Source organism: Panthera tigris, chromosome A3 (genome assembly GCF_018350195.1).
Source record: "Panthera tigris isolate Pti1 chromosome A3, P.tigris_Pti1_mat1.1, whole genome shotgun sequence".
NCBI classification, from domain to species: domain Eukaryota; kingdom Metazoa; phylum Chordata; class Mammalia; order Carnivora; family Felidae; genus Panthera; species Panthera tigris.
In genome coordinates this window covers 81075219-81099296 of record NC_056662.1, presented here as the reverse complement: position 1 = coordinate 81099296, position 24078 = coordinate 81075219, and the positions used below count along the sequence as shown (strand labels likewise).

The 24078-nt window shown below is 37.8% G+C and overlaps 2 protein-coding genes across 11 annotated transcripts in view; one reads left to right on the top strand and one right to left on the bottom strand.

The window, feature by feature from the left end:
* The window catches only part of VPS54 (VPS54 subunit of GARP complex), a 170003-nt gene that overhangs the window by 111138 nt on the left and 34787 nt on the right, over positions 1-24078 (top strand). For 5 of the 6 annotated variants that reach the window (XM_042981511.1, XM_042981510.1, XM_042981513.1 and 2 more), the window contains 3 exons: positions 2686-2793; positions 5406-5500; positions 9334-10738. In XM_042981511.1, coding sequence (XP_042837445.1) covers positions 2686-2793; positions 5406-5500; positions 9334-9439 — 309 coding nt within the window. In that variant the 3' untranslated portion in view covers positions 9440-10738. Of the gene's footprint in view, positions 1-2685; positions 2794-5405; positions 5501-9333; positions 10739-24078 lie in introns of those variants that run through there. The other variant, XM_042981514.1, reaches the window with a different exon arrangement.
* Positions 11323-24078, bottom strand: part of UGP2 (UDP-glucose pyrophosphorylase 2) — a 64868-nt gene continuing 52112 nt past the window's right edge. For all 5 annotated transcript variants that reach the window (XM_042981527.1, XM_042981525.1, XM_042981529.1 and 2 more), the window contains 7 exons: positions 22592-22777; positions 21299-21432; positions 19143-19440; positions 17798-17995; positions 16979-17221; positions 13295-13399; positions 11323-11783 (listed from right to left, as the gene is read on the bottom strand). In XM_042981527.1, the coding sequence (XP_042837461.1) occupies positions 11676-11783; positions 13295-13399; positions 16979-17221; positions 17798-17995; positions 19143-19440; positions 21299-21432; positions 22592-22777 (1272 nt within the window). In that variant the 3' untranslated portion in view covers positions 11323-11675. The remainder of the gene's footprint in view (positions 11784-13294; positions 13400-16978; positions 17222-17797; positions 17996-19142; positions 19441-21298; positions 21433-22591; positions 22778-24078) is intronic.

The window sequence follows — 24078 nt, the reverse complement described above, 5'->3', positions numbered from 1 at the left end:
AGAAGTCCTATATCAAAGTGTTGTCGGCCATGCTTCCTCTGAAGGTTCTAGCAAAGAGTCTTTCCCTGCCTCTTTCTAGTTTCTGGTGCCTGCTGTCATTCTCTGTTGGCATTCTTTGGCTTATAGATGCACCATTTCAGTCTCTACGTCTGTCTTCATGTGGCCATTTTCCTTCTGTGTGTCTTTCTAAATTTCCTTAATTTTTTTTATTAAAAATTTTTTAATGTTTATTTATTTTGAGAGAGAGAGAGAGAGAGACAGACCGTGAACAGGTGAGGGGCAGAGAGAGAGAGAGGGAGACAGGGGCAGAGAGAGAGACAATCTGAAGCAGGCTCCAGGCCCTGAGCAGTCAGCACAGAGCCCTACGTGGGGCTTGAACTCACAAACTGTGAGATCATGACCTGAGCCGAAGTAGGACTCTTAACCAATTGAGCCGCCCAAGTGCCTCTCCTTTCTTTTATAAGGACATCAGTCAGTGGATTTAGTGCCCACTCTAATCCAGTATGACCTTATAAAGTTCAGAGTAAACATGAATTTGGGCAGATACTATTCAGTACAGGGTGGTAGTTAAAATAAGGGGATGTTACCATAACGAGGTAACTACTTCATAACTACTAGGATGCCTAAATAAAAGGACAGTAACAAGTGTTGGTGAGGATATGGAGATATTGGAACCCTCATACACTGCTGGGTAGGGTTTTAAAAAAAATTTGGCATTTTCTAAGAAGATTAAATATAAAGTTACCATATGACCCAGTAATTCCACTTCTAGGTATACACCTAAAAGAATTGAAAACATTTGTCCACACAAAAACCAGTACATGAATGTTCATAGCATCATTACTGATAGCCAAAAAGTAGAAAGAAACCAAATGTCCATCAATAGATGATTGGATAAACTGTGATATATTCATTCAATAGAATATCATGCAGCCATTTAAAAGACGAAGTATTGATGCATGTCAACAACATGGATGAATCTTGAAAGCATTATGCTAAGTGAAAAAAGCTAGTCACAAAAAGCCATGTGTTATAGGAGTACATTTATAGAGATTAGTGGTTGTCAGGAGCAACCTCAGGGAGGGAGGAATGGGAGTGACTGTGAAAGGTTATGGGTTTCTTTTGGGGTGAGGAGAATGTTCGGAAGTTAGTGGTAATGGTTTTATAACTATGAGTTTACTAAAAACCAGTTAATTGTACACTTGAAAAGGGTGAATTTTATTGTGTGTGAATTATATCGCTATTATTAATAAAAAAAATAGAAGATAAGGGGATTTTTATATTTCTAGGCTGAAGAAAGGTAAACCATTAGGTTGGTCACAACTTTGCTGATCTTGGTCCAGTCACGTGGTGACTTCTGAATGGTTCTTTTAAGAGCAATATATTGGAACTTATTTTAATAACTATGTAAGATTAGTACATTAGATTATTTAGCCCAGATTTGTCTTATAAATAAAAATAGTATATAATTTAAGCTGTGAATTACAAGATACGGGCCAAAGATGGCTGTTTGAATGATACCAGTATATTGTTCCAAATGTAAGAATAGTTAAAATGAATTTACCTAAGTTTAAATTTTCAGTATAGGTCATTGCTGAAAAAGTCTTCCTTTACAACATCTTTAAAGTAAATACGATTGGGGCGCCTGGGTGGCTCAGTCGGTTAAGCGTCCGACTTCAGCACAGGTCACGATCTCGCGGTCCGTGAGTTCGAGCCCCGCGTCGGGCTCTGGGCTGATGGCTCAGAGCCTGGAGCCTGCTTCCGGTTCTGTGTCTCCCTCTCTCTCTGCCCCTCCCCCGTTCATGCTCTGTCTCTCTCTGTCTCAAAAATAAATAAACGTTAAAAAAAAAAAATTAAAGTAAATACGATTACTTTATTGGCTTACCTATAAAAGAAAAAGAAAACTTTGATACCAGAGTCCTATTGGTTTTGGATATGATCATGTTGACACATTCTTAAAATCATCTTTAAAAAATAATCTCTTAATTTGGAAGGCCTACTTTATTATTTTTATTTATTTATTTTTTTAATTTTTTTTAACGTTTATTTATTTTTGAGACAGAGAGAGACAGAGCATGAACGGGGGAGGGGCAGAGAGAGAGGGAGACACAGAATCCGAAGCAGGCCATCAGCCCAGAGCCTGACGCGGGGCTCGAACTCACGGACCACGAGATCATGACCTGAACTGAAGTCAGACGCTTAACCGACTGAGCCACCCAGGCGCCCCTGGAAGGCCTACTTTAAAGATTCACGTCATTGTATATTGAGCCAGATTGGTAGCTAACATTTTTTGAGCACTTACTTTGTATTAAGCACTGTTTTGTGTTCTTATGAGTCATCTTTTTAAGTCCTCACAGAAAGCCCTTTGAGATAGAAATGAAGTAACTTGCCCAGCATTAGCTAACCATCTAAAGAGCTAGGATTTGAACCCAAGCAGTCTATCTTAAGAAAGGAAGCAGCCTGTGTTCTTAGCCACTAAATTATGATGGCTTTCTTAGATTAGGATAGTTAATGAAAAGTTCTTGAGATATGCCTGAGTAGCACAGATCATGGTTGAAGTGTAAGTTTCAACTATACCAGAGTTGGACATGTAACATGGGCCAAAAACATATGTTTTAGGAAACACTGGAGACAATTAACAATCCAGAGGACATGAACATAATTCTCATTGTTTTTCTCTGCCAGTATGAGGTGAAAGCTCCCGTTCCTTCTGCCTGTTTCAGGAATATTTGTAAGCAAATGGCAAAAATGCATGAAGCTATATTTGATCTTCTTCCAGAAGAACAAACACAAGTGAGTAGTAATTCCTAAAACTACTTTTTTTATACATAACATATGCATACAGAATTGGAGTGTTTTTTATATACTTTTGGTACAGTTAAGCCTAGTTCATTTTTCCGATATGATTATTTTTTCAGCTGTTATATTAACCTGTGAAATGTGGATACAAATGTCTGATTTCAAAGTGCCTCTAGCTCTAACAGGCCAGAGCAATAATTGCTCTGCTATATGGTCAGCATTATAAAAAGCAGATATTTTGTTCGTCCATTGAGTATAGAGATCCCAGATTCTACTTACGTCATTCATTATAGTATCAGTTTGAAAATCAGAGTTGGCATTTATCAATAGTAAAATATGTTGCTGTTATTATAATCCAAGTGGGATATGAAGGAATTAGTGATAGAATTAATAATGAGAGGACACATGAAATAACTCAGTCAGTATACCTTATTTTTGTTAGATCAACATAAATGATCTTAGTATGCATAAACCAGGAAAATAGTAAAATTTGGCACCTCTCACCTGTGAAATATCCACTCCTTGTCCCTACTGTCTTCCCCTACAAAAGTGTTATCAGAGTTTTCTCCATTGTTCACCTACACTTCTACCCCATCCCCTCTACTTGCTTTGTTTCCCTCTCCTGATACTTTAAAGATTCCAGTATTTTTTTCCCAATCTTTTTTTTTTTTAATGTATATTTATTTTTGAGAGAGAGTGTGAGTGAGCTGGGGAGAGACAGAGAAAGAGGAGGACAGAGGATCCCAAGCAGAGAGTGTGAATGAGCTGGGGAGAGACAGAGAAAGAGGAGGACAGAGGATCCCAAGCAGGCTTTGCACTGATAGCAGTGAGCCTGATGTGGGGCTTGAACCCACAAACCATGAGATCATGACCTGAGCTGAAGTCAGATGCTTAACTGACTGAGCCACCCAGACGCCCCTCCAGTCTTCTTTACCCACCTTAGCTTGTTCCCTCTATACGAGGCTATCTCATTTGAGCCCAGTTGTAGAATGATACAGTGTTGGAATACAAGCTTAGTTGTATGACTAATGAGCTTAACTTTCACTGGAATTTTTGCTCTTCAAACAAGTTTCTTATTTGAGTTTGCCTCTAAATGGTTGAGTATATAGAAATGGTATCTGGGAGCAAATACTTTTGCTGTTCTTTCTCCTGGTGGTTTCCTTTCCCATACCACCTCAGACTTCCATCTGACAGTACCTGTTTTTCTGCATGCTTCCCTAGGTTTTCATTAATCATTTCAAAGTCATGATTAAATATCATCCAACTCCTTTGAGGCCCACTGAGGATTGAGGAGGAGCCATAAGATATGGAGCACCCACTTGGGTCTCTCTTTTTTTTCCTTATTTCTTCCTAGCCAAGCCATCCTTCTCATTCCAAGTATAAGATCTCACCTCTGACATTCTCACTTTTTGGATTTGTCAATCTGAGTTCTAATTATGGCCAGGTCAAGGAGCTGGGCATACAGGTATTTCATGTTTTTGTTTTTTTTTTTTTAATCTCCATCATAATTTAAAGGGAACTCTTATCAAAGCTGGGCAAGAATTAGATTTTTATGTCAGTATTGTCACATGAATACCAGTAATTCCACAAAATTCCATAGGTGCCTTTATATATATTTCCTCCCATAGAAAACATGTTACTCCACAAAATCATTTTTTTTTAATTTTTTTTTTAACATTTATTTATTTTTGAGACAGAGAGAGACAGAGCATGAACAGGGGAGGGGCAGAGAGAGAGGGAGACACAGAATCTGAAACAGGCTCCAGGCTCTGAGCAGTCAGCACAGAGCCCGACGTGGGGCTTGAACCCACGGACAGTGAGATCGTGACCTGAGCCAAAGTCAGACGCTCAACCGACTGAGCCACCCAGGTGCCCCCACAAAAGCATTTCCAAAGATTAACTGTATATAATTTCAGGTCAGGTATTTCCCACAGAAGTATTGGGCCATTGAATCAAAACTCTGCATGCAGGAGCAATAAAATACTTTGAAGTAATTTTATCAATTTAGAAGGATGAAAGGATCTTTGCCTCTACCATTGTGACTTTGTTGTTTTGTCTTGAAGTTCTTATTTAATATACTGCAGAATTCTCCATTTCTTTATACCTCGCTTGGTTGATCCCAGTTATATATCCCAGAGGACTTCAAAGGAGCAGAAAGGCAGTGATAAATCATATCACTAAAAGAAGTACTGCTGATAAGAAGAAAAAGAGGTTTTATCCAGCTATAGAGAAAACTGTACTAAAATAGCAACTAAATACCTTCAGAGTAGCATCTTAAAAGTATATGCCAAAGCAAAGATTTTTAAAAAGTATTTTCTCCTGGGTGGCTCAGTTGGTTAAGCGTCCAGCTCTTGATTTTGGCTGAGGTCGTGATCTCGAGTTTCAGGAGTTCGAGCCCCATGTCAGGCTCCGCACTGATAGTACCGAGCCTGCTTGGGATTCTCTCTCCCCCTCTCTGCCCCTTGTCTGCTCGTGCTCTCTCTCAAAATAAATAAATAAACTTAAATATATTTTTTCCAAATAATATTGATTTGATACTGATGACTCAGATGCTTATGTCTTCTATTTCAAAAGAGCTTCAAGAAACCATATTACTTCTTTTCCAGATGTTATTTTTAAGAATTAATGCAAGTTATAAACTCCACTTGAAAAAACAGTTATCTCATTTAAATGTGATAAATGATGGAGGACCTCAAAATGGGTATGTTTTCAACATATTTTTACTACATGCTCCAGTATTGGATTGCCTGATTGGTTTTTATTCATTACGCTGTCCTTTTCCATTATAATCTTGCCAGATCTGCACCATGGTAAAATCAGCAACTTTTTCCTCTGTGGAGAGGACATCTATATCAACTTGTCTGTCTATCTACATTAAAGTGTTTTATAAGTGGTCAATTACTTACATGTCTGTTTTGAGGTAGTGTGGGTCAGTAGCACATCCTTATGTTATGCAGTAGTCTCCCTGTATCCAGACAGGACTCGAAGTCCTAGTTTGTAGCTGTGTGACCATGAGAAGGTCCACTTAACTTCTGCCTTATTTATAAAATGAGAAGGATAAAATCTTCTGTAACTTTCATAAGGTTACAAAAAAATGTGTGTGTATGTACATTTTTACTGTAAGCTTTTGAACAAATTATATGTACTATCAGTGAAATATTTTAGTTATACAAAACAATTTAGAATCAGAAAACTTGGGTTAAGTTCTGCCACTTACTAGTTGTGTCACGTTAGGTAAATCACTTTTATTTTTGCACTTTTATTTTCTTGGATTTGAAAATAGGGATGATGGTAAAAAGTACCATCACAAAATTTTTGTGAAGAACATAAAGATATGGGGAAAAATTATATAAAATACAAAAGCACTGATCATGAAGCTACATCCTAATATGATTTTCTCAGTGTGCTATCCGTTCTGTGGATTTTAGGAATAAAACATTAAGTTTTGGGCTTCAATTTCAAACTTACAGGAACAAATGAAAAAATGCATTTTGGAGTCAGAAATTGGCCCTGTCCAACAAAACAAGTACACTGAATTGATTTTGCAAAAAATATTTGGGAGCTTCATAATACTGAATGTGTTGGCCACGCCGAGTTACTTTTATGCAACAATCTGATTCTCTCCCTTAATTATTACCTGGTTCTTCTTTTTCTTTTTTTTTTAAGAATTGTTATTTTCAAAAGTTTCAGAGCCACAGAAAAGTTCAAGGACAGTTTAATGAATACCAAATACTTCTCAGAGACTATTTTTAAAAAACTAGTATTTTTAAGCCTACTCGACCCATAACCTTCTAAGTCTGGGTTGGTTCGTTCATGGGTTTTTCTGACCAGTAGTTCTGAAGCATTGAAGCTAACTCATTACCTATTATTTTCTCTGTTAATATAGCTATTTGGGGGTCTTACCAACCTAGAGATCTTCACTGTCATACACTTTTAAAGACACTAATTCTGTGTAAGTCAATTTATGTCTTGTGAGTGATTCCTTGAAAGATAGAATTCCCTGAAAATCGACCTCTAGACTCTAGCAAAAGACATAATAAACTACCTGCTTATAAGTAATTTTTGTTCCTGGAATGGCTTTAAAAATGTATTTTTTTTTCAAGATGAAATTCACATAAAATTAACCATTTTGCAGTTAACAATTCAGTAGCAGTTAGTGCATTCACAAGTGTGTTCTAGTTCCTGTTGTCTAGTTGTCCAGTCAGATAATAAAATAAGATCAAAGCTTAAAAAAAAAAAACCAAAAAGAAACCCTGTACCCATTAAGCAGTTACTTGCTACCTTCCTTCTCCCCAGCCCTGTTTTTTAAATGGATTTTTTTTTTATTTAAGACATTTTAAAAATACAGACGTAAAGAAAATATTTGTATTGCTGCTACTTAATCATTAACATTTATCATTTCGCTTGGAAAAATGTTCATGTTTAAAAAAAATGGCATTCCAAATGAAATTGAAGTATCCCTGGCTCCCATCTCCAATCCCATTCTCTTTCTCCAACCTTAGTCAATATTTCTAATAAATTTGGCCTACATTTTTAAGTCCTTCTCCTTATCTCTAGATCTTAAAAAAATATGTAGCACTGTTTTATAAACTTACATGGTATATTGTACATGTGCTGCTTACTTTATTCCACTCAGCATTGTTACTGGTTTATCTATTTGATAGGAGTTGTCCATTTTTTGACATTTCTCCCACTTGAATCCACTATATTTAATGCAGCCATTTCCCCAAGAGAGATTTCTAAGTTATTACTTTTTTCCATTACAACTATGCCACAGTGAAGATCTATATGCATGTCTAGTGGTGTAATCATTTCTTTAGAGTATACTCTAAAGTATTTCTTTAGAGTAACTTGTACAAGTTAATATAAGCATATGTACATTTTCATTCGGCTAGGTTTTGCCAGAATATTCTTCAAAGTAGCTGCACCATGTTGTCAACATTTGCTATTAGATTTAATAATTGCAGGTGGTATCTTGTTTTGATTTGCATTTCCTAATGTTTGTCATCTTTTCATATATTCATTAGTCATTCAGGTGTTCTCATTTCACTTTTCCTGTTCATTTTCTTTGTCCATTTTTCTCTTGGGTATTATCTTTTTCTTGTCGATTTTAGATTTTTGCATATGCTCTCAAACTAATCTTTTGTTGGTTATATGTGTTTGCCGATATTTCCTTTTATGTTAAACAATAATTTTCAACTTTGATAGGATTATGGAAATATTTTTAAATGGAGATTTATGTTAATTTTACGTTTAGTTTTGAATGTGGGGGACCTTGCCTTAGAAAGGTTTTGTTCTGTTTTGAGCTGTTGCTGTTAGTTTCAGTGCACTTACCATATTATCACAAGTATAATTTCAAATCTTTTTAAAGCATCTTAATTAGATGAGTTTTAAATGAAAAATATGGTCCTTGTTAAATTCTGCCATGTGATGAAAGGTCAAACATTAAGCACGTAAGTCCAAAAGCATTTATAAATTAGACTGTAGTACAAACATTAAGGGTGCTTCTAACACCTCTGTCCCCGTGTAGTCCAGCGATCCAGAACTTACGTGTTCATTAAAATACTAAAGCTGGATTTCTTCTTCTCTTTTACAAACTACTAAATTAAGGTCTCCTATTCTTCCATGGGCCATATTTGTCAAAATATACGTCTACTCAGACCAGTCCCTGTTTTACATGCATGGAGCTTTGATATGTATCTGAGTGTTATTTCCTGGAATGTTCTTTCAAGTGTAGACATTAATGTGACAGCTCAATGCTCAAAAGTGTTAACACTTTCTTTTCTCATCTCGTGTTGCTATATATCAGTATCTAGTTTTATATGTAGTAATATATATGCATGAATCCCAGCCTTCATTAGCTTCTTTGGATGTTACTCAGGAAACCTTGTCTTTCACCTGATTTCATTAGTCATATATATGTACAGTTGATCCTTGAACAATGCAGGAGTTAGGGGCACCAAACTACTCTCAAGTAGAAAACCCACATGTAGCTTTTGATTCCCCAGAAACTGAAGTACCAGTACCCACTGTTGACCGGAAGCTTTACTGTTAATATCAACAGCTGATTGACACATACTTTGTAGGTTATATACTATATTCTTATAATAAAGTAAGCTGGAGAAAATGTTTTGAAAATCATAAGAGAAAGTACATTTAGTGCTGTACTATGTCAAAAAAAATCTAATTAGATCCACGCAGTTCAAAGCTGTGTTGTTCAAGGGTCAACTGTATAGTCTAGTGACAACTGATTTTTGTTTCATGCTTTTTAGAGATAAATCTATTTTTTATTGGGCAGAATTATGAAACCAATTTCAACCTGCACTGGTTTATTCCTTTTCAAGATATTTATTGTTGAAATAGAGCGCTCTATATGATGGCAGGAATCTTGCTAAGAGAAATCTATTGACATTTGGTCCCTAGGAAATCTGAATTTTAATAGTCTAGCAGCTAGGAATAAGACTGACTCTGTGAGCATTGCTACTTTATCGTAGAGAGTGTGAGATTAAAAATAGTTTTCTCTCCAATGTTTAGGTTGGTCACAGCAGATGTAGCTTTTTACACTGGAAATCTTCAAGCCTTAAAAGGCCTTAAAGATTTGGACCTAAATATGTCCGAGATCTGGGAACAGAAGAGGTGATGACATACTGGAAAACTGGGTAGCTCATCTGACCATGGGATGTGTATGTTTGTGAAGAAAATATGGATGCCTGTGATTCAAGAACTGAACCTGGAACCCAGAGTGAACGGGATAGGGGAAGGGGGAAAGGAAAGTATCAGTGTTGGGAAACTGGGATTCAGTGGGATCTACAAGGAATGCCATTTTTATGCTTCCTTCAGTGAGGAGTAACTGATCAGGTGTCTATAACATTTTTCATTCTCTCTGGAAACAGACTCAGGTTTCTTTGGACCAAATCCAAAAGAACACATAGCTGTAACACAGCTGTAGTTGACTAGAATGCTCTGTATACTTTATATTAAAAAATGCTTTGCATTTCTTCCAGTGCAATGAAATTCATATGGTGTCCCACCTTATTTAATGATGGTACAATTTAAAATATTAAAATCTTAGTCAACCTCTGTAGAAAGTTTTCTCTATGAAAGTAAAGCTGTTTGAAAAATTATTTTTTTACACAGATCTTTCTATGAAAAATAAACATCTTTTGATTGCTTGGATTTAGGAACTCAATTTTTGTTTTAGTGACCAATGTCAAGTTTCAGGCCTCGTGTGTCACGTATTTAATCTTTCTACCACCACTGTATGTCATCTGAGTAAAGCCTTCCAGAATAGTCTAAATACTTGAAAGTCTGATCACAGTAATAATTAAAGAAAAAGATATTGGCATTTATTTATGCAACTACTAATTTAAATACTTTTCAGAAGGGGTATGTGAAAGGCTGCAGTTTAATAGCTGTATTTTTATACAAGTATCTATGAAGGGTTGGTTTGTGGGTTTTTTTGCCTTTTTATTTCTAGCAAATGGTTAGAATACATTTTCATATATTCTGAGTATTTATGAGTTCTCATTTTAACATTTAGATAACAGATGAAGTATGGCCCCCTTGGGTTTTTGTTTTTGAGTTACTTTTGACATGTATATGAACAAAGACCAGGGAGAAATGGAACTTTTAAAATATAGGCTGCTGTTCTGCGGCCAGAAATATAAGGTGATGAGTAAGTTATTTAAAGATTTTATAATACCTACCTTCAAAATTAGAATCAGCAGCACTCCACAAATGAAAGTGCCTGTGCCTCACCTCACACCGGGAGTCTTGCCTAACCCCGTCAGAGTGCCTAATCTTGTTGTGATTATGTACAATGAAATAATAGTCTTATTTTGTGCTCTTCCATTTCCTAAAAGGAAAGCCTGTTTTCTTTATCATTACTAAGGTATGTCATTGGTTCTTAAACTGTCTAAAATAAAGCTGTAAAAAATTACCAGACTTTATAAGGCAACTTTTTTTTTAATACTGTACAAGTAAATTTTAAGTTACAAGCAGCCTACTTAAAAACAAGAATGGAAGAATTAGAAAATGTAATTAATCCTTAGAGAAAAGCCACAAATTCAACTACCAGCAGAGCTGATTTGGAAGGTTATTCATGAATATTTTCAGTGACAACAAGAAAGCTTCAAGGAAAGGGAACTTGTTATAAAGTTCTACCTCTACCCCACCATACTGGAGAACAAGTATGTAAGTGAAAAACCCTACCTCTACCCACCCCATCCCTTCACCTGGGAAAAGAAACATTACTTTGTGTTCATAAGTGGAGAGTCTGTGGAAAGCATGGCAGGCATCCCAGCTTTAAAACTAGATGAAAGGTATGGAATACCTTCAGGTTTAATTCCTATGGAAAGAATGATGTGGTTAAGATTCTTAGAAATGCAAAAACTAGATGTGTCAGGTAGCTGGCCAGTGAATACTTAAATATTTCAAGACCAAATCTTCCAAACGAAATAGCAACTTTCCCAAGAGTCAACTGTTTTTCTTCATTTCATAAAGTTAGCATTGAAAGTATACATGTACACATGGATTGCCTCACAGCTTTATTTTTTAAATCACAAGCAATTCAAAGTGACCATCATTGAGGCCTCTGTTCAAAGATGTTCCAGCAGAGCTGCCCCAGTTTTAAGATTAAACAATATTGCACTTTAAGATGAACTTTCAGGATCCTCATTAAAGAAAAGTATTGCTTCCAACTGTGCTTTTCTTGGACTAAAAGCATATTGCAAACTCTACTTTAAAAATTAACACTGCAGGGTACAGTAGCATAGTAAAGTACCTGCCGATTTTAGAATCCTAGAGAACATTTCATCGTTAAGAAACTGTTTAGCCCATAATTAGTATGAAGTGTACACAGTATTTTTTTTTTCATTTCAGTGGTCCAAGATCCGAAGGTTCCCAGATACAATCTTGTTCTCTAATACTGCTCCAGGTGGGATGTCAATTCGGTCACCATGATTTGCAATGATGATAACTGTTCCCTATGTGACAGGGAAAACAAAACAGAAGAGCGTGTACTTGAAACTGCAGCCGAAATGCAACTGATTTCCTTACAATCACCGAATTTATGCAGAATTCCATTTACAATGGAACAGTTGTATTTCTAAGCAACATTAACCATGAAAAAATATGTTAAGGAAAATTGTATAATGTGTCCCTCTAACAATCCTGGCAGTAGTTCCAGATGCCCTGCCTCTGTATCAGAGGTGGTACCAGGAGTGAGAAGTGGACCCAGTGCCACAGCCTAACTGGCCCTTTCGAAGAACCACTTGCAATGTCACCAGCATTACCTACCTTCGTAAAGATACCGAGGTGCTTGGTTTATATTTACATATAGGTTTGGATTTGTTTTGTTGTTAAAGCCAGATTACTAATTTATTTTTCATGTCTTAGGGGAGACTGTTTAGATGAGGCAGTCTCAGCAATAAAGTTCCGTGTACATATATGCATATGTATATATACACACGTATGTATGTCTGTATAGTTGACCCTGGAACAACATGTGTTTGTGCAAGTCCATTTGCATGCATTTTTTCGATACAGTACTATAAATGTCTTTTCCTTATGATTTCCTTAACATTTTCTTTTCTCTAGCTTGCTTTGTTATAAGAATACAGTACATAATAAAAACACCTACTAAAATATGTGTTAATCAACTATTATCAGTAAGGCTTCCACTCAGTAATAGACTATTAGTCTGGGGGAATCAAAAGTTAGATGGGGATTTTCAGCTGCATGGGGCTCAGCACCCCAAATCCCCCATGTTGTTCAGGGGTCAACTGTATATACATCTAGACACACACATATATATATACATACACATATATCCTTATGTTTTTTTTCAAGATCTTCATTTAGTTTTACTAAGAATGCCACATGTAATCTAGGCATAGGATTTTTAAAAAAATAGGAAAAAGCTGTGGTATCTTTGGTTCTGCACTTTAATATTTATATCCATAGTCCTTCCTATTTCTTAAGCTAGAAGAATACTCAAAGTACCCAAGTACTATGGTGTAGTATCTTTACTATCAGTAAGATCAGTATCTTTAGACTGATGACAACAGATTACCTTAACAGGAATAGATTATGTTCAGTATAACTGAAGTTGCCATTTTTTCTACTTTCATTAAGATTCAGATTTGGTGAGCTAATGCTAATTTAACAGTGATTCTATTTTAAAGACTCCGATTTTCAGTAAAATAGTACCAGTTAAATTACTTCATGGTATTTGCTTTCCATTTGAATGCTATATTCCATAAAGTTCATATATACAACAATTATGATTGTATTTTAACTATGTTGTATATCTATGGAAGATAGTATTAATACTAAATATTGTGGTAAGCTATTTCATTTTTTAAATGTATTTGTCTTAGAAACAAACATCTGGTATAGACTAAGAAGTATTCCTTAAAATAAAGGTAAATTTAGGACTAGAAAATTAAACTTGTTTTGTAAAGCTAGCAGAACTAAAAATTTCATCTTAACACACCTTTAGTGAAACATTCTTGCCAAATGTCACATCTCCTGAAACTGTGAGGTGATCCAATTCAAGCATATCTGGTATACTTTCAAATCTCCTTAGATAATCCTGAACCTGAAAGAGAAGAAGAAATTGTTTCAAAAATGGGTTAACAGAAAAAGCAGGTATTCAATTTACAAGTTAGTTTAACTGAACTGTGAAAACATTATTTATGGCCAAGCTCAGACCCTCTATGGGAAGAACCAATTTAAGCACTTTCTATATGCTAGATCCTGTGCAGGAGAGACCAGGAGATATGAACAACGTCCTTACAATCAAGCAATTTATAACACCACTGAGCAGATCAGACAATAAATTAAAAGATAGGGGTGCCTGGGTGGCTCAGTTGGTTGAGCAGCAAGTGACTCTTGACTTTGACTCAGGTCATGATCTCATGGTTCTTGAGTTCAAGCCCCATGTTGGGTTCTGCACTGACAGGCTCTGAGATTCCTTCTCTCTCTCTCTGCCCCCCCCCCCCAAATAAACAAACATTAAATACATACACACATACATACATACATAAAAAGGTAACCAGGGTGCCTAGATGGCTCAGTCAGTTAAGCATCTGACTTTGGCTCAGGTCATGATCTCATGGCTTGTGGGTTTGAGACCCGCATTGGGTTCTATGCAACAGCTAAGAGCCTGCTTTGGATTCTGTATCTCCCTATCTCTCTGTTCCTCCCCCATTTGTTCTCGCTAGCTCTCTCAAAAATGAATGAATTAATCAAAACATAACATGATAAGAGCCCAATGAGTAATTCAAATAATCTGGAGTTTAGCTGGAAAGAGAAAGAGAGATCATCACTGTTTGAAGCAAGCTAGACTGGAGCTGGGCTTTATGGGATGGGTAGGATTCAGAAGAAATGGAGTATTTCATGAACAGCAGCACAGATTATCATTATAAATGATCACTATCTTTACCGCCTCTTGTTTCCTTAGATTTATAGGCACTAGAAATTGTCTATCTTATATGGCCTCATTTCCTGTTTTGCTAAGAAAATTAGAAGCAACCTGAAAAGTTTCACTGGCTTCTACTATCACTCAGTTGCTCCCTAGCCCATTACTCTGTCCCTCTTGTTATTGGGGTGGGACTCTTTACTCCAACTTAAGGCCAGTCCTTCTTATGGCCTAATTCAAGGGTATTATCCAGTGATCATTTCTCCTTCCATGTTTTCTCCCTCTGACTGCATCAATTCTGATCAATGTATAAACGTGCCATAAATTCTCCCATCTTTAAAAAGCAAACAAAATATCTCAAATCCTATATCCCTTTCTATCTATGGCTGCTTTTTGTTGTTGCTTTCTGTAAAACCAATTTCTTGAATTAGTTGTCCAAATTCATCTAATTTCTCTTCTATTAAATCCATTCCAGTCAGGCTCCAGAACCTCTATATTGATAAATCTGGTGGTGAATTCTCCTTGATCTTACTGGAACCATTCATCTTACTTGAATCAGCAGCAACACCTGACACAGGTGATTTCTTTCTTTCTTTCTTTCTTTCTTTCTTTCTTTCTTTCTTTCTTTCTTTCTCTCTTTCAACATTTTCTTAATTTGGCTTTCAGGACATACACATTCATGGTTTTCCATGCAGTTCCTCACCTGTAACTCGTCAGTCACCTTTACTGCTTCCTTCACCTCATCCCCATCCTCTAAGTCTTGACTACCTTAGGGCTCAGTTCTTGGGACACCTCCTCCTAGGTGATCCCTATCTCATGGCTTTAAATACCAGCTGTACATGGAGGATATGTACCTATATCTTCTAGATCTCTCCTCTGATCTAAAAAGAATCTAATAAATTTGAAGGTCTAATAAATTCAGTATCTCCAAAACTCAACTCCCCATCCTGCTTTCCCTACATCTGTTCCCCTAAACCTACTTCCCCCATTTCTGTAAGTGGCTGGCAATTCCATGCTTCCAATTGCACAAGCTAAAAACCTTGGCGTCTTTCCTAATCTTTTCTCTTACACTCCCCATCTAGTCCAACAGCAAATCCTGTAGCTACAACTTTCAAAATATCTCAGCACGTCAACTATTTCCACTGCCATCACCCTGGTCAAAGCCACCATTTCCTCTTGCCAGGATTCCTGCAATAGCCTGTTCCCTGGTTTCCCTGATTCCACCCTTGCTCACCAGATCAGTCACTTCACCCCTCAGCTCACAACTCTGATGGTTTTTCATCCACCAGAAGAAAAGGAAAAAAAAAAAAAAAAGCCACCTACATTCCCAATATTCAATGACAAGGTTCTACATATTGGGCTTGTTCCCTCTTTGACCAACTCCTCCCCCCATCTCTCACTTGCTCTGCCCCAGGCAGATTGTGTTCTGTCCCTAAAACACATTCATCCTCTGAGTAGCCATTAACCACTCAGCCCATATTCTCAAATTAGAGCAGCTCAAGTTCTTATCTCCTGCAGGGTATGGAAGAGGCTAGGAAGAGTGAGGGGAAAGTGAAGGCAGGGTGAGGCTGGGCAGAAAAATGGCTGGCAATACCTTTTCAGAATGTGGGAAAATGGTGAGTATTTGTACCACCAGGATTTTCCCAGCTCAGCCAGGCTGATGAGAGGCACCCAAAACAGGGACTGATGCTATCCTGGGAAATGCAGCATAGCCACAAGACCCAGAATCATCTGCCATCAATATATGAGGCAGTACATACCTCCACACCAGGTGGCACTTAAACCACAACCAGGACTAGAACAGGCCTGGAGGGCATAACAGGACTCCAGGCCAGCCTCAAAGGCTCACCCTGTCACCTTCATTAACCTCACAATATTTTATGTGATGAAATTTTTTTAAATGTTAATTTATGAGAGAGAAACAGAAAGAGAGCAAGAGCAGGGGAAAGAGGGAGAGGTAGAGAAGCCCAAGCAGGCCCCTGACTGTCAGCGCAGAGCCCTATATGGGGCTCAATCCAACGAACCATGAGATCACGACCCAAGCTGAAACCAAGAGTCAGACACTTAAGTGACTGAGCCACCTGGGAACCTCCATGATGAAATTTTTTGAATTCCATTTATCATGTTAGGGTGAGGTTTTACTATACTTGCTATTGCCCTTGCCCGGCATGCTTTTCACCCCAGATACTTGCATTATATACTTCATTTCTCAGTGAGACCGTCTCTCTGGCCACCCAGTATAAAATTATACCAACACCACCCCACCCACACATTTCCTACTCCTGCTTTATTCTCCTTCATACTATTTCCCATCACTTGACATATATACATTTATTTGCTTATTATCATTCTTACCTCACCAGAATATTCACGAAGGCAAGGATTTTAGTCCATTTTATTTGCTGCTAAATATCCAGCACTTAGATCACTGCCCAGCACATGGTAGGGGCTCAATATTTGTTAAACAATTAACATTCTCCCACTGATGAAAACAGTAAATGGTTTTACAAGAGACATAAAGTAAAATGTCCCAAAATGTAAACATTCTTTTCTACTCTATAGCAATAATCAGATTTCAAAAGTGAATTACATGTTTATCTTCAACAGCTGATTCCTTTTAAAAGACATCAAAGACAGAGGACTATAATAGGTTAGCAGCTGAGACTAATTAGACCCCAATTCATATCTGTATCATTTTTATACTTACACATTTAAGAAATACAAATGCACATGTATATCGTATTTATAATTACGTACCTTTGTAAAAGAACTGCCTAATTTAACCAAGGGTACTGTAGGAAATTCCCTCTTTTCACTCATTGTCAAAGATCCTGCATTAAGGCTATAGAGGTTTGACATCACAAGCAAGAGATCTGATGTGGTTTTGACAGGTAGAAAACGGCTCCTAGGAACATTAATACCTAGAGAGTTCTCAAAACTTTTAATGGCAGCCCCTACTGCAGTTTCTAACTGAATGACATTCAGGCCTCCATCCAAAGTCTGTAAGAAAAAAAAGGGGTCAGGGGGAGAGGAGAAACAGGTTTTAGCAACTTTGTTTCGTGGAGGCTAGTTAATATTTGGGGAGTGGTTTCAGAGACCCATTGAAGGAAACAAGAATTTTGAGAACTGATATTTAGCAAGCACATACCATATGCCAGGTGCTTATACATACGTGGTCTTTTTTTGGCATAACTCCTCTCTTTATTAATATTTCTATTTTACAATAAGGAACCAAATGTTCACAGAAAACTCATGCAAGGTGCCTGTCTGTGGCCAAAAGACCTTTACGTGTCAGAGCAACAAGTAAGACCGAGGTCGGTTGCTCTCTTTTTGGGCCCTGTGCTCTTGCTGCTACCACAGCCCCAGGTGAAGTGAGGGTACCAGGGCTTGGCACACTAAAGAGATGGATGGGTGTAGACTCGGAAGGACAGGGCCAGAAACTGGAGAGACTGACTAGGCAAAAAGGAGGAACCAATGAATAGATGGACCAGACAGAGTGGGGGCAGCAGGTCTGCGTGCAGCCCACCTATTATGATCTTAGGAACCAGGGAGACCAGGGCTGCAACTGTGGCTTACCTTTGGATTCACGATGATTTCCATATCAATAGCATTTTGCTCTTGCAGTCTTTTAACTGCCGCAAGAGAGATCCATAGGTTGTTTGTGTTAAATATTTTGAATTTTGATACAGACTTGAACTCATCAACGTGTGCTTTCGGCACTTGAGCGATTTCCACCAGTCTCAGTTTGCCTTCATACTGAGTGAGGGTCCCACCCTAGAAAGGCAGACAGGAGTGTGTGAGTGCCTCCACATCTCTCCCAGTCACAGCCATACCACACTATTTTCTAGTCTGTGAAAGGACATTGATGATAAAGTCCCCCAGAAATCAAACGCTTTCGCACTGATTCAATCTGTAATACGCAGCAACATACATATTATAGTAGTGAACCAAAAAAAATATTCAGGTTGTGTGTCATTTTATACTGTGTACCCACCCTCTCATCCATAATAAAAGCCGTGGGAGTGTATCCGAGTCTTCCTCACTTTTCGAAGGCCTGCTACTGGAACGGCCATTCCTCTTATTCCCAAACCACAGTCCATCACAAACAACTAGTCCTACCACCTCAGACCCTGCTCTGACTGGCTGCAGGATCAGCGGAGAAGAGGGAAGACAGAGGCACAACTGGATGAGAAGTGACCCCCAGAGTGGCCTCCGCTTAGAGCTGTTCTTAAAGTCATGAGGTGACAGCAGTGTAGGGAGAGGGGAACGTTCACTCACCTATCAGGGGGCATTTGCAAGAAGCATAGAACCCAGCCCAGGAACTGACCATTTTAGTATTTACACACTGTCTGCTTCTCTTACTCCCTGTGGCTAAGTAGTAAAACCTTGTGTACCATTTCATCAAATGCCAAGTGTCATCACCACTAAACATGCAAAATTATAAAAAGATTTGTGCCAAACAACTGCATTTTTTTTCCAATTACAGAGACATTACAGTGATAAAAAAATATATTGAAGTGCATAAGAAAAACAGAAATAGTAAATTTTCACTAAAGGAACAATGAAATAAATACACTTAAGCACCAAACTAGAAGAATATTAAAGGTATGAACAAACGTTGAAACTGTTTTCACTTAGGATTCAGATTTATCCGACAAATATATGTGAAATTGTTTTCAGTTAGAATCATCCCTATAGATTACTCAACAATACTGTTAACTCTTGATTTATACCCACACAGTTATGTCAGGTGGAACTTGGAGATAGTATACTATAGAGCACTCTATCTTACAGTGATGTTATCAAGTGGATACATGTGTTTTGCTTCACACAAAAAATTCTGCAAATAAAAATAGCTTGAGCTACATAACCTGTGAAATGTGAGATATGAATCCCCAAACTGCTTCCTCTCAGTATTTACCTTTACATCTGCACGTGTTTTATTTGTGACTTCCATGACAAATTCACAGGGTTTCCCATTGGGTGGGTTCATTAGATGATTAAGAATATAAAGATCCACAGTGGCACCCAGATTATCTATGTTGGACACAAAAATATACTCTTTGCCTTCTCCTATAAGGGTGTCAAGCAAACCAGAGTTGTAGAAACTGGCGTAAATATCACCGTGACCTGGAGGGTACCAAGCTTCTGTATTTTCCCCTGAGTACGAGACATCCTTTGCTACAGGCAGTAAAGATTCCTTATTAATCCTCGGGTACCTTTAAAAAAAAAAAAAAAGTCTTTTTCAATATCAATTCGGAGAGTATTCCAGACCTTCAAGTAAAACAGTGCATTTAAAGTTAAATAAAACTGGGGCACCTAAGTGGCTCAGTTAGTTAAGCATCCAACTTGGTTTCAACTCAGGTCATTATCTCAAGGTTTGTGGGTTCGAGCCATGCATTGGGGTCCGGAGTTCTCTCTCCCTCTGTCTCTGCTCCTCCCCCTACCCCATGTGTGCACACGTGTGCATGTTCTCTCAAAAATAAAACTTTCAAAACACCCACAAAGTTAAATAAAACTTTTCAGTCTATTAAAAGTAATCAGGTAAATCCATTTAAGAAAATCTCTTTAAAAAAAAATCTCTTATCTGTGTTGTTCAATAATCAGTTAACTTCATCATAATATTTGCTGCAAAAAAATTTCCATCATCATACAAATGGGAGGACACTGCATATTCTTAAGATACTAATATATTTTGTAACTCTAAAATAGTCATAGATTAGAGTACTCTAATGAATTTACATGAAGTCAATTTCTCAAACTTACTTGGCCTATCTGGGAGATCTATCTGGGAGAATCTGTCCATTCTTACAAAGACATCTATTCAGGGGCAGTGCTGTTTCTTTCCCAGAAAAATCAGCAGATTAGTGCTCAGGGACATGTGCTTCCTACCACTAGTGAGAACATGTACCGGGGCTGGCAGTGGGGGAAGGGGGGACAGAGGAGCTAGCACTGTAACAGACCAAGGACCAACCAGAAAACAGAGGAAGAGCACCTGCAACATAGAAAATGTCCATGAAAAAGTAGATTAAAAACAAAAACAACTATGATACAATTTTATAAATACCCATTCTGTACCAGTTCACATAGCCCCATATCCATCCTTAAATGGAAGACTTCTTTTCCCACTTGCCTGGGCTTTATCAAAATTCATCATCTGAATTCCTTTCTATGGGCACACCTTGGAGATACTGCAGTTTCTGTTCCAGACCACAGCAATAAAACAAATGCCGCGATAAAGCGAGTCAAAATTTTTTTGGCTTTCCAGTGCATATAAAAGTTATGTTTACACTATACTATAGTAAGTGTGCAGTAGTAGCATTATGTCTTAAAAAAAACAAATGATGTACATACCATAATTAAAAAGACACTTCATTGCTAAAAAATGATAACCATCCTGTGGGCTTTCAGCAAGTCATAATGACTGATCACAGGTCACAACAAATATAATAATAAAGAAAAAATCTGAAACATCGTGAGAATACCAAAACGTGTGACACAGACACAAAGTGAGCAAAATGCAGCTGGAAAAGTGGCACCAATACCAACAGACTTACTTGTTCAATGCAAGGTCACCACAAACCTTCAACTTGTGAAAAACTACAGTATCTGCAAAGCACAACAAAGTGGAAGGCAATCTAACAAGGTGTGACTGTGCTTCCCTTCCCCAAAGATTTTTTCCAGAAGTTATTAAATTCCCCCCAATCCTATTCAGGATGTTGAATAAATGTCTTCCCATATGAAAGAAAGTCATCAACACAGTAGACTATAAAAGATTTTCATAGACCCATGTGGATCCCAAATATGCCCTCAGAAAGCCAAGACCTATAAGCCAGCCTCAAATATTCTGAACATGGAACAAGCAGGTTCTCTCTTAAGAATTAAGGTTATAGAATCACAGAGTGACTGTATCACCTATCTATGAACAAGTGTGCAGCCTCTGAAGGCACTAAGCATTTGCAAACACGAGTTTGTGGCACTGCACATCTTGATGTTGCTCTGTTTCAACAAGAAAAAAGTCTGTTTCCCAGGAATAACATTCCTCAGACTTATTTTTTTTAACTTATCTTATCGTACCTGCTTTGATTAAAAGTGTAGATTTTCACACGACAATGATTGTACTTCTGTAGTATTTTTTTTGTATCTTCATCCGTGTTAAAAGAGTTCATTAGAACAAGAGGAACATCTGTATTGTAGGTTTTGTTCAAATGCTAGGGACGAAAATAACAGATTACTCGGATTTACTTTACTTTCACTTAAAAGTGTAAAACCCTTAATGTTTAATCACAAAGTATCCAAGACATTACCTATATGCAGCCAAATATAAATATTTAGCATAAGCCAGACATTTTGCTAAATAGTTCACCATGTACTTGCTCATTAAATCACAATCCTATGAAAGAGAAACTCTTGTCTGTGTTATATGGATGGCTAAACTGAGGCCCAGAGAGGCAGAGTCCAATTCCGGAGTTGTGTGCCCAGCCAGTGCCCTGTGGCCTTACTGGATAGGCAAATGCTGACTACGCATTTATTTACTCTCTCCAGAGCACAGTGGGGATGAAAGTACAAATCTTACAAAGACACAGCTCCCTACTCTCAGGATTCATGTTAAGAACTGTGAATCACTCCCCAACTGAAATCTTTTCAATCTCTAGGAAGAGTTAAGGGGCAACACAGAATGAGAAGAAAACAGGTTCTCAGAAGTCAGACTACCATCTCGGGCAAGTAAATCAACCTCTCTGTGCCTTGGCTTCCTCATCTGTAAAATGGGGATGAGAATAAAGAGTACTTAGCTGTTGAGTCAATTCATGAAAAGAGCTCAGAGTGATACTTAGTTTACAGTACATGCTGCTGCTGAGCTGCTGCTACTGCTAGTCTTGTAGTTGCCAGCATCGTATTAGACACTAGAGATAAGAGATTCTTTTTTGCAAAACACAGGCCACTGCCTCTGAAGAATTTAAGGTCTGTGATTAACAACTTTATCCTAAGAGACACAGTTCTTAGCATCCACGGCACCCAACCAAATCTGAAAATTCTCCCTGGCCTCCCAAAAGGGGTTAATAAAGCCAGATCATCCCAGCTGGGAGGAAGGCTGCCACTAGAAAGAAATTTGGCAGAGGAGTGGGGGAGATCAAAGGAGACTCCAAAAAGATCCAGAATTGCAACAACCACAAGGGCTATTTAAAGATCAAAAGCTTTTACATCACCCTAAGGATTTGCCCTTGGGATCACCAAACCTTCTTATGTACTATTAAAAAAACTAAAGATAGCAAATTCCTTGCTATCCACATCTGTTATTTCATCAGATAACATTTATAATAACCTAAAACTGACTTTAGTAGTTCATGAGAAAGGCTGAATGTTACTCACTTCAATTTGCTGAACGGTCAGGTCCAAAAAGGTATTCTCATTCCTCACACCAATCAGACTTTTCGGACCTTTGCAGCCCATGCTGGTTCCCAAACCACCATTGAGTTTCACCACCACCAGCTTATTTAGTACAGAAGATATATTATCAGGTAAGCCTCTGGCCTTTATCTTTTCATAGGGCTGAATCTGAAATTGAAAAAATAGAATTCAAGTAGGTTTTTTTTAATGTTTATTCATTTTTGAGCTAGAGAGAGACAGAGCATGAGCAGGGGTGGGACAGAGAGAGAGGGAGACACAGAATCCAAAGCAGCTCCATGCTCTGAGCGGTCAGCACAGAGCCTGACATGGGGTTCAAACTCACAAACCGTGAGATTATGACCATAGCCAAAGTCGGATGCTTAACTGAGCCACCTAGGCACTCCTAAAATTCAAATTGTTTTATGAGAGGTTAAATCCAGTCAATCTCAGGGTTATTTCCATGTTTCCTTAAAGAGTTTGCTTTCTTCACAGAAAGTTTCAACTGCATTTCCTTTAATGTCACAAGTCCTTCTGGTACAAAATCAAGTACTTACTTGCAACTTCTCTTGCACAAAGTAGTAGTTCAGTGGCTCATTTACATTGTGATCAAGTACAAGAAGGGGGAAAAGTTACAGTCTACAAATATTTGCCTGGCTGGTAAGAACATGTAAGTCTCTTGAACTGCCTTCATAAACTCAGAATTACTAATTTGCTTCAATATAGTAAATGGGATATACAAAACTCACCAAATCTTCAAACATTTCTGGTACAGAATGGATCTACTTCAATTCTGGAGAAGTACATATGTGATCACACATTATCCCTTCTCCCAAAGGAGGCAAAAACAAAAACCAAAATGTTCCTTGCAATTCTCCTCCATTCAACAGTTAAGTCTGCCCTTCAGAGAAAGGTGGTGTAGGGTTTTTGTCATACTTCTAAGTTAGAATTTAACTGTCAGGCATCATTTTATAGAGCTTGTATTGGAAAATTCAGTGTGTTCTCTCTGCTCCAATAAATACTCTGATGGGGTGGGAAAGGCAAGAGCTGGGGCTGGAGAGAATCTCCTTGTCTGTTTCTGGGAGCACAGAGCATTACTCTTCAACTTCTCCCTCCTAGAACAAGAACAACCACACAGTGGGTTTTCTTCAAGGCAGAGGCACAGCCAAGTCTAAATATGTTATAGTAAGAATAAAGTTTTTACAAAGGTCATAGAATATTCTCTAACCAGTTGCAGGACTTTGTTATTCTTCTTTATTGGAATACATCATCAAATGTACTCTTCAGTTACACACATCATCATGGTGTGGGACAGTTAACACTTGAGGGGGCTGAAGAAATAAAACCATAAAGTGCTCACTTACTATGAGTTGAGCTATTTTTGTTTTGCTACCTGTAGAGCGTGTGTGGGTGGGTGGTGGATGAAGTCTGTAATTGGGAAAGGAGTTCATGGGTTCATACTCCAGTGATTA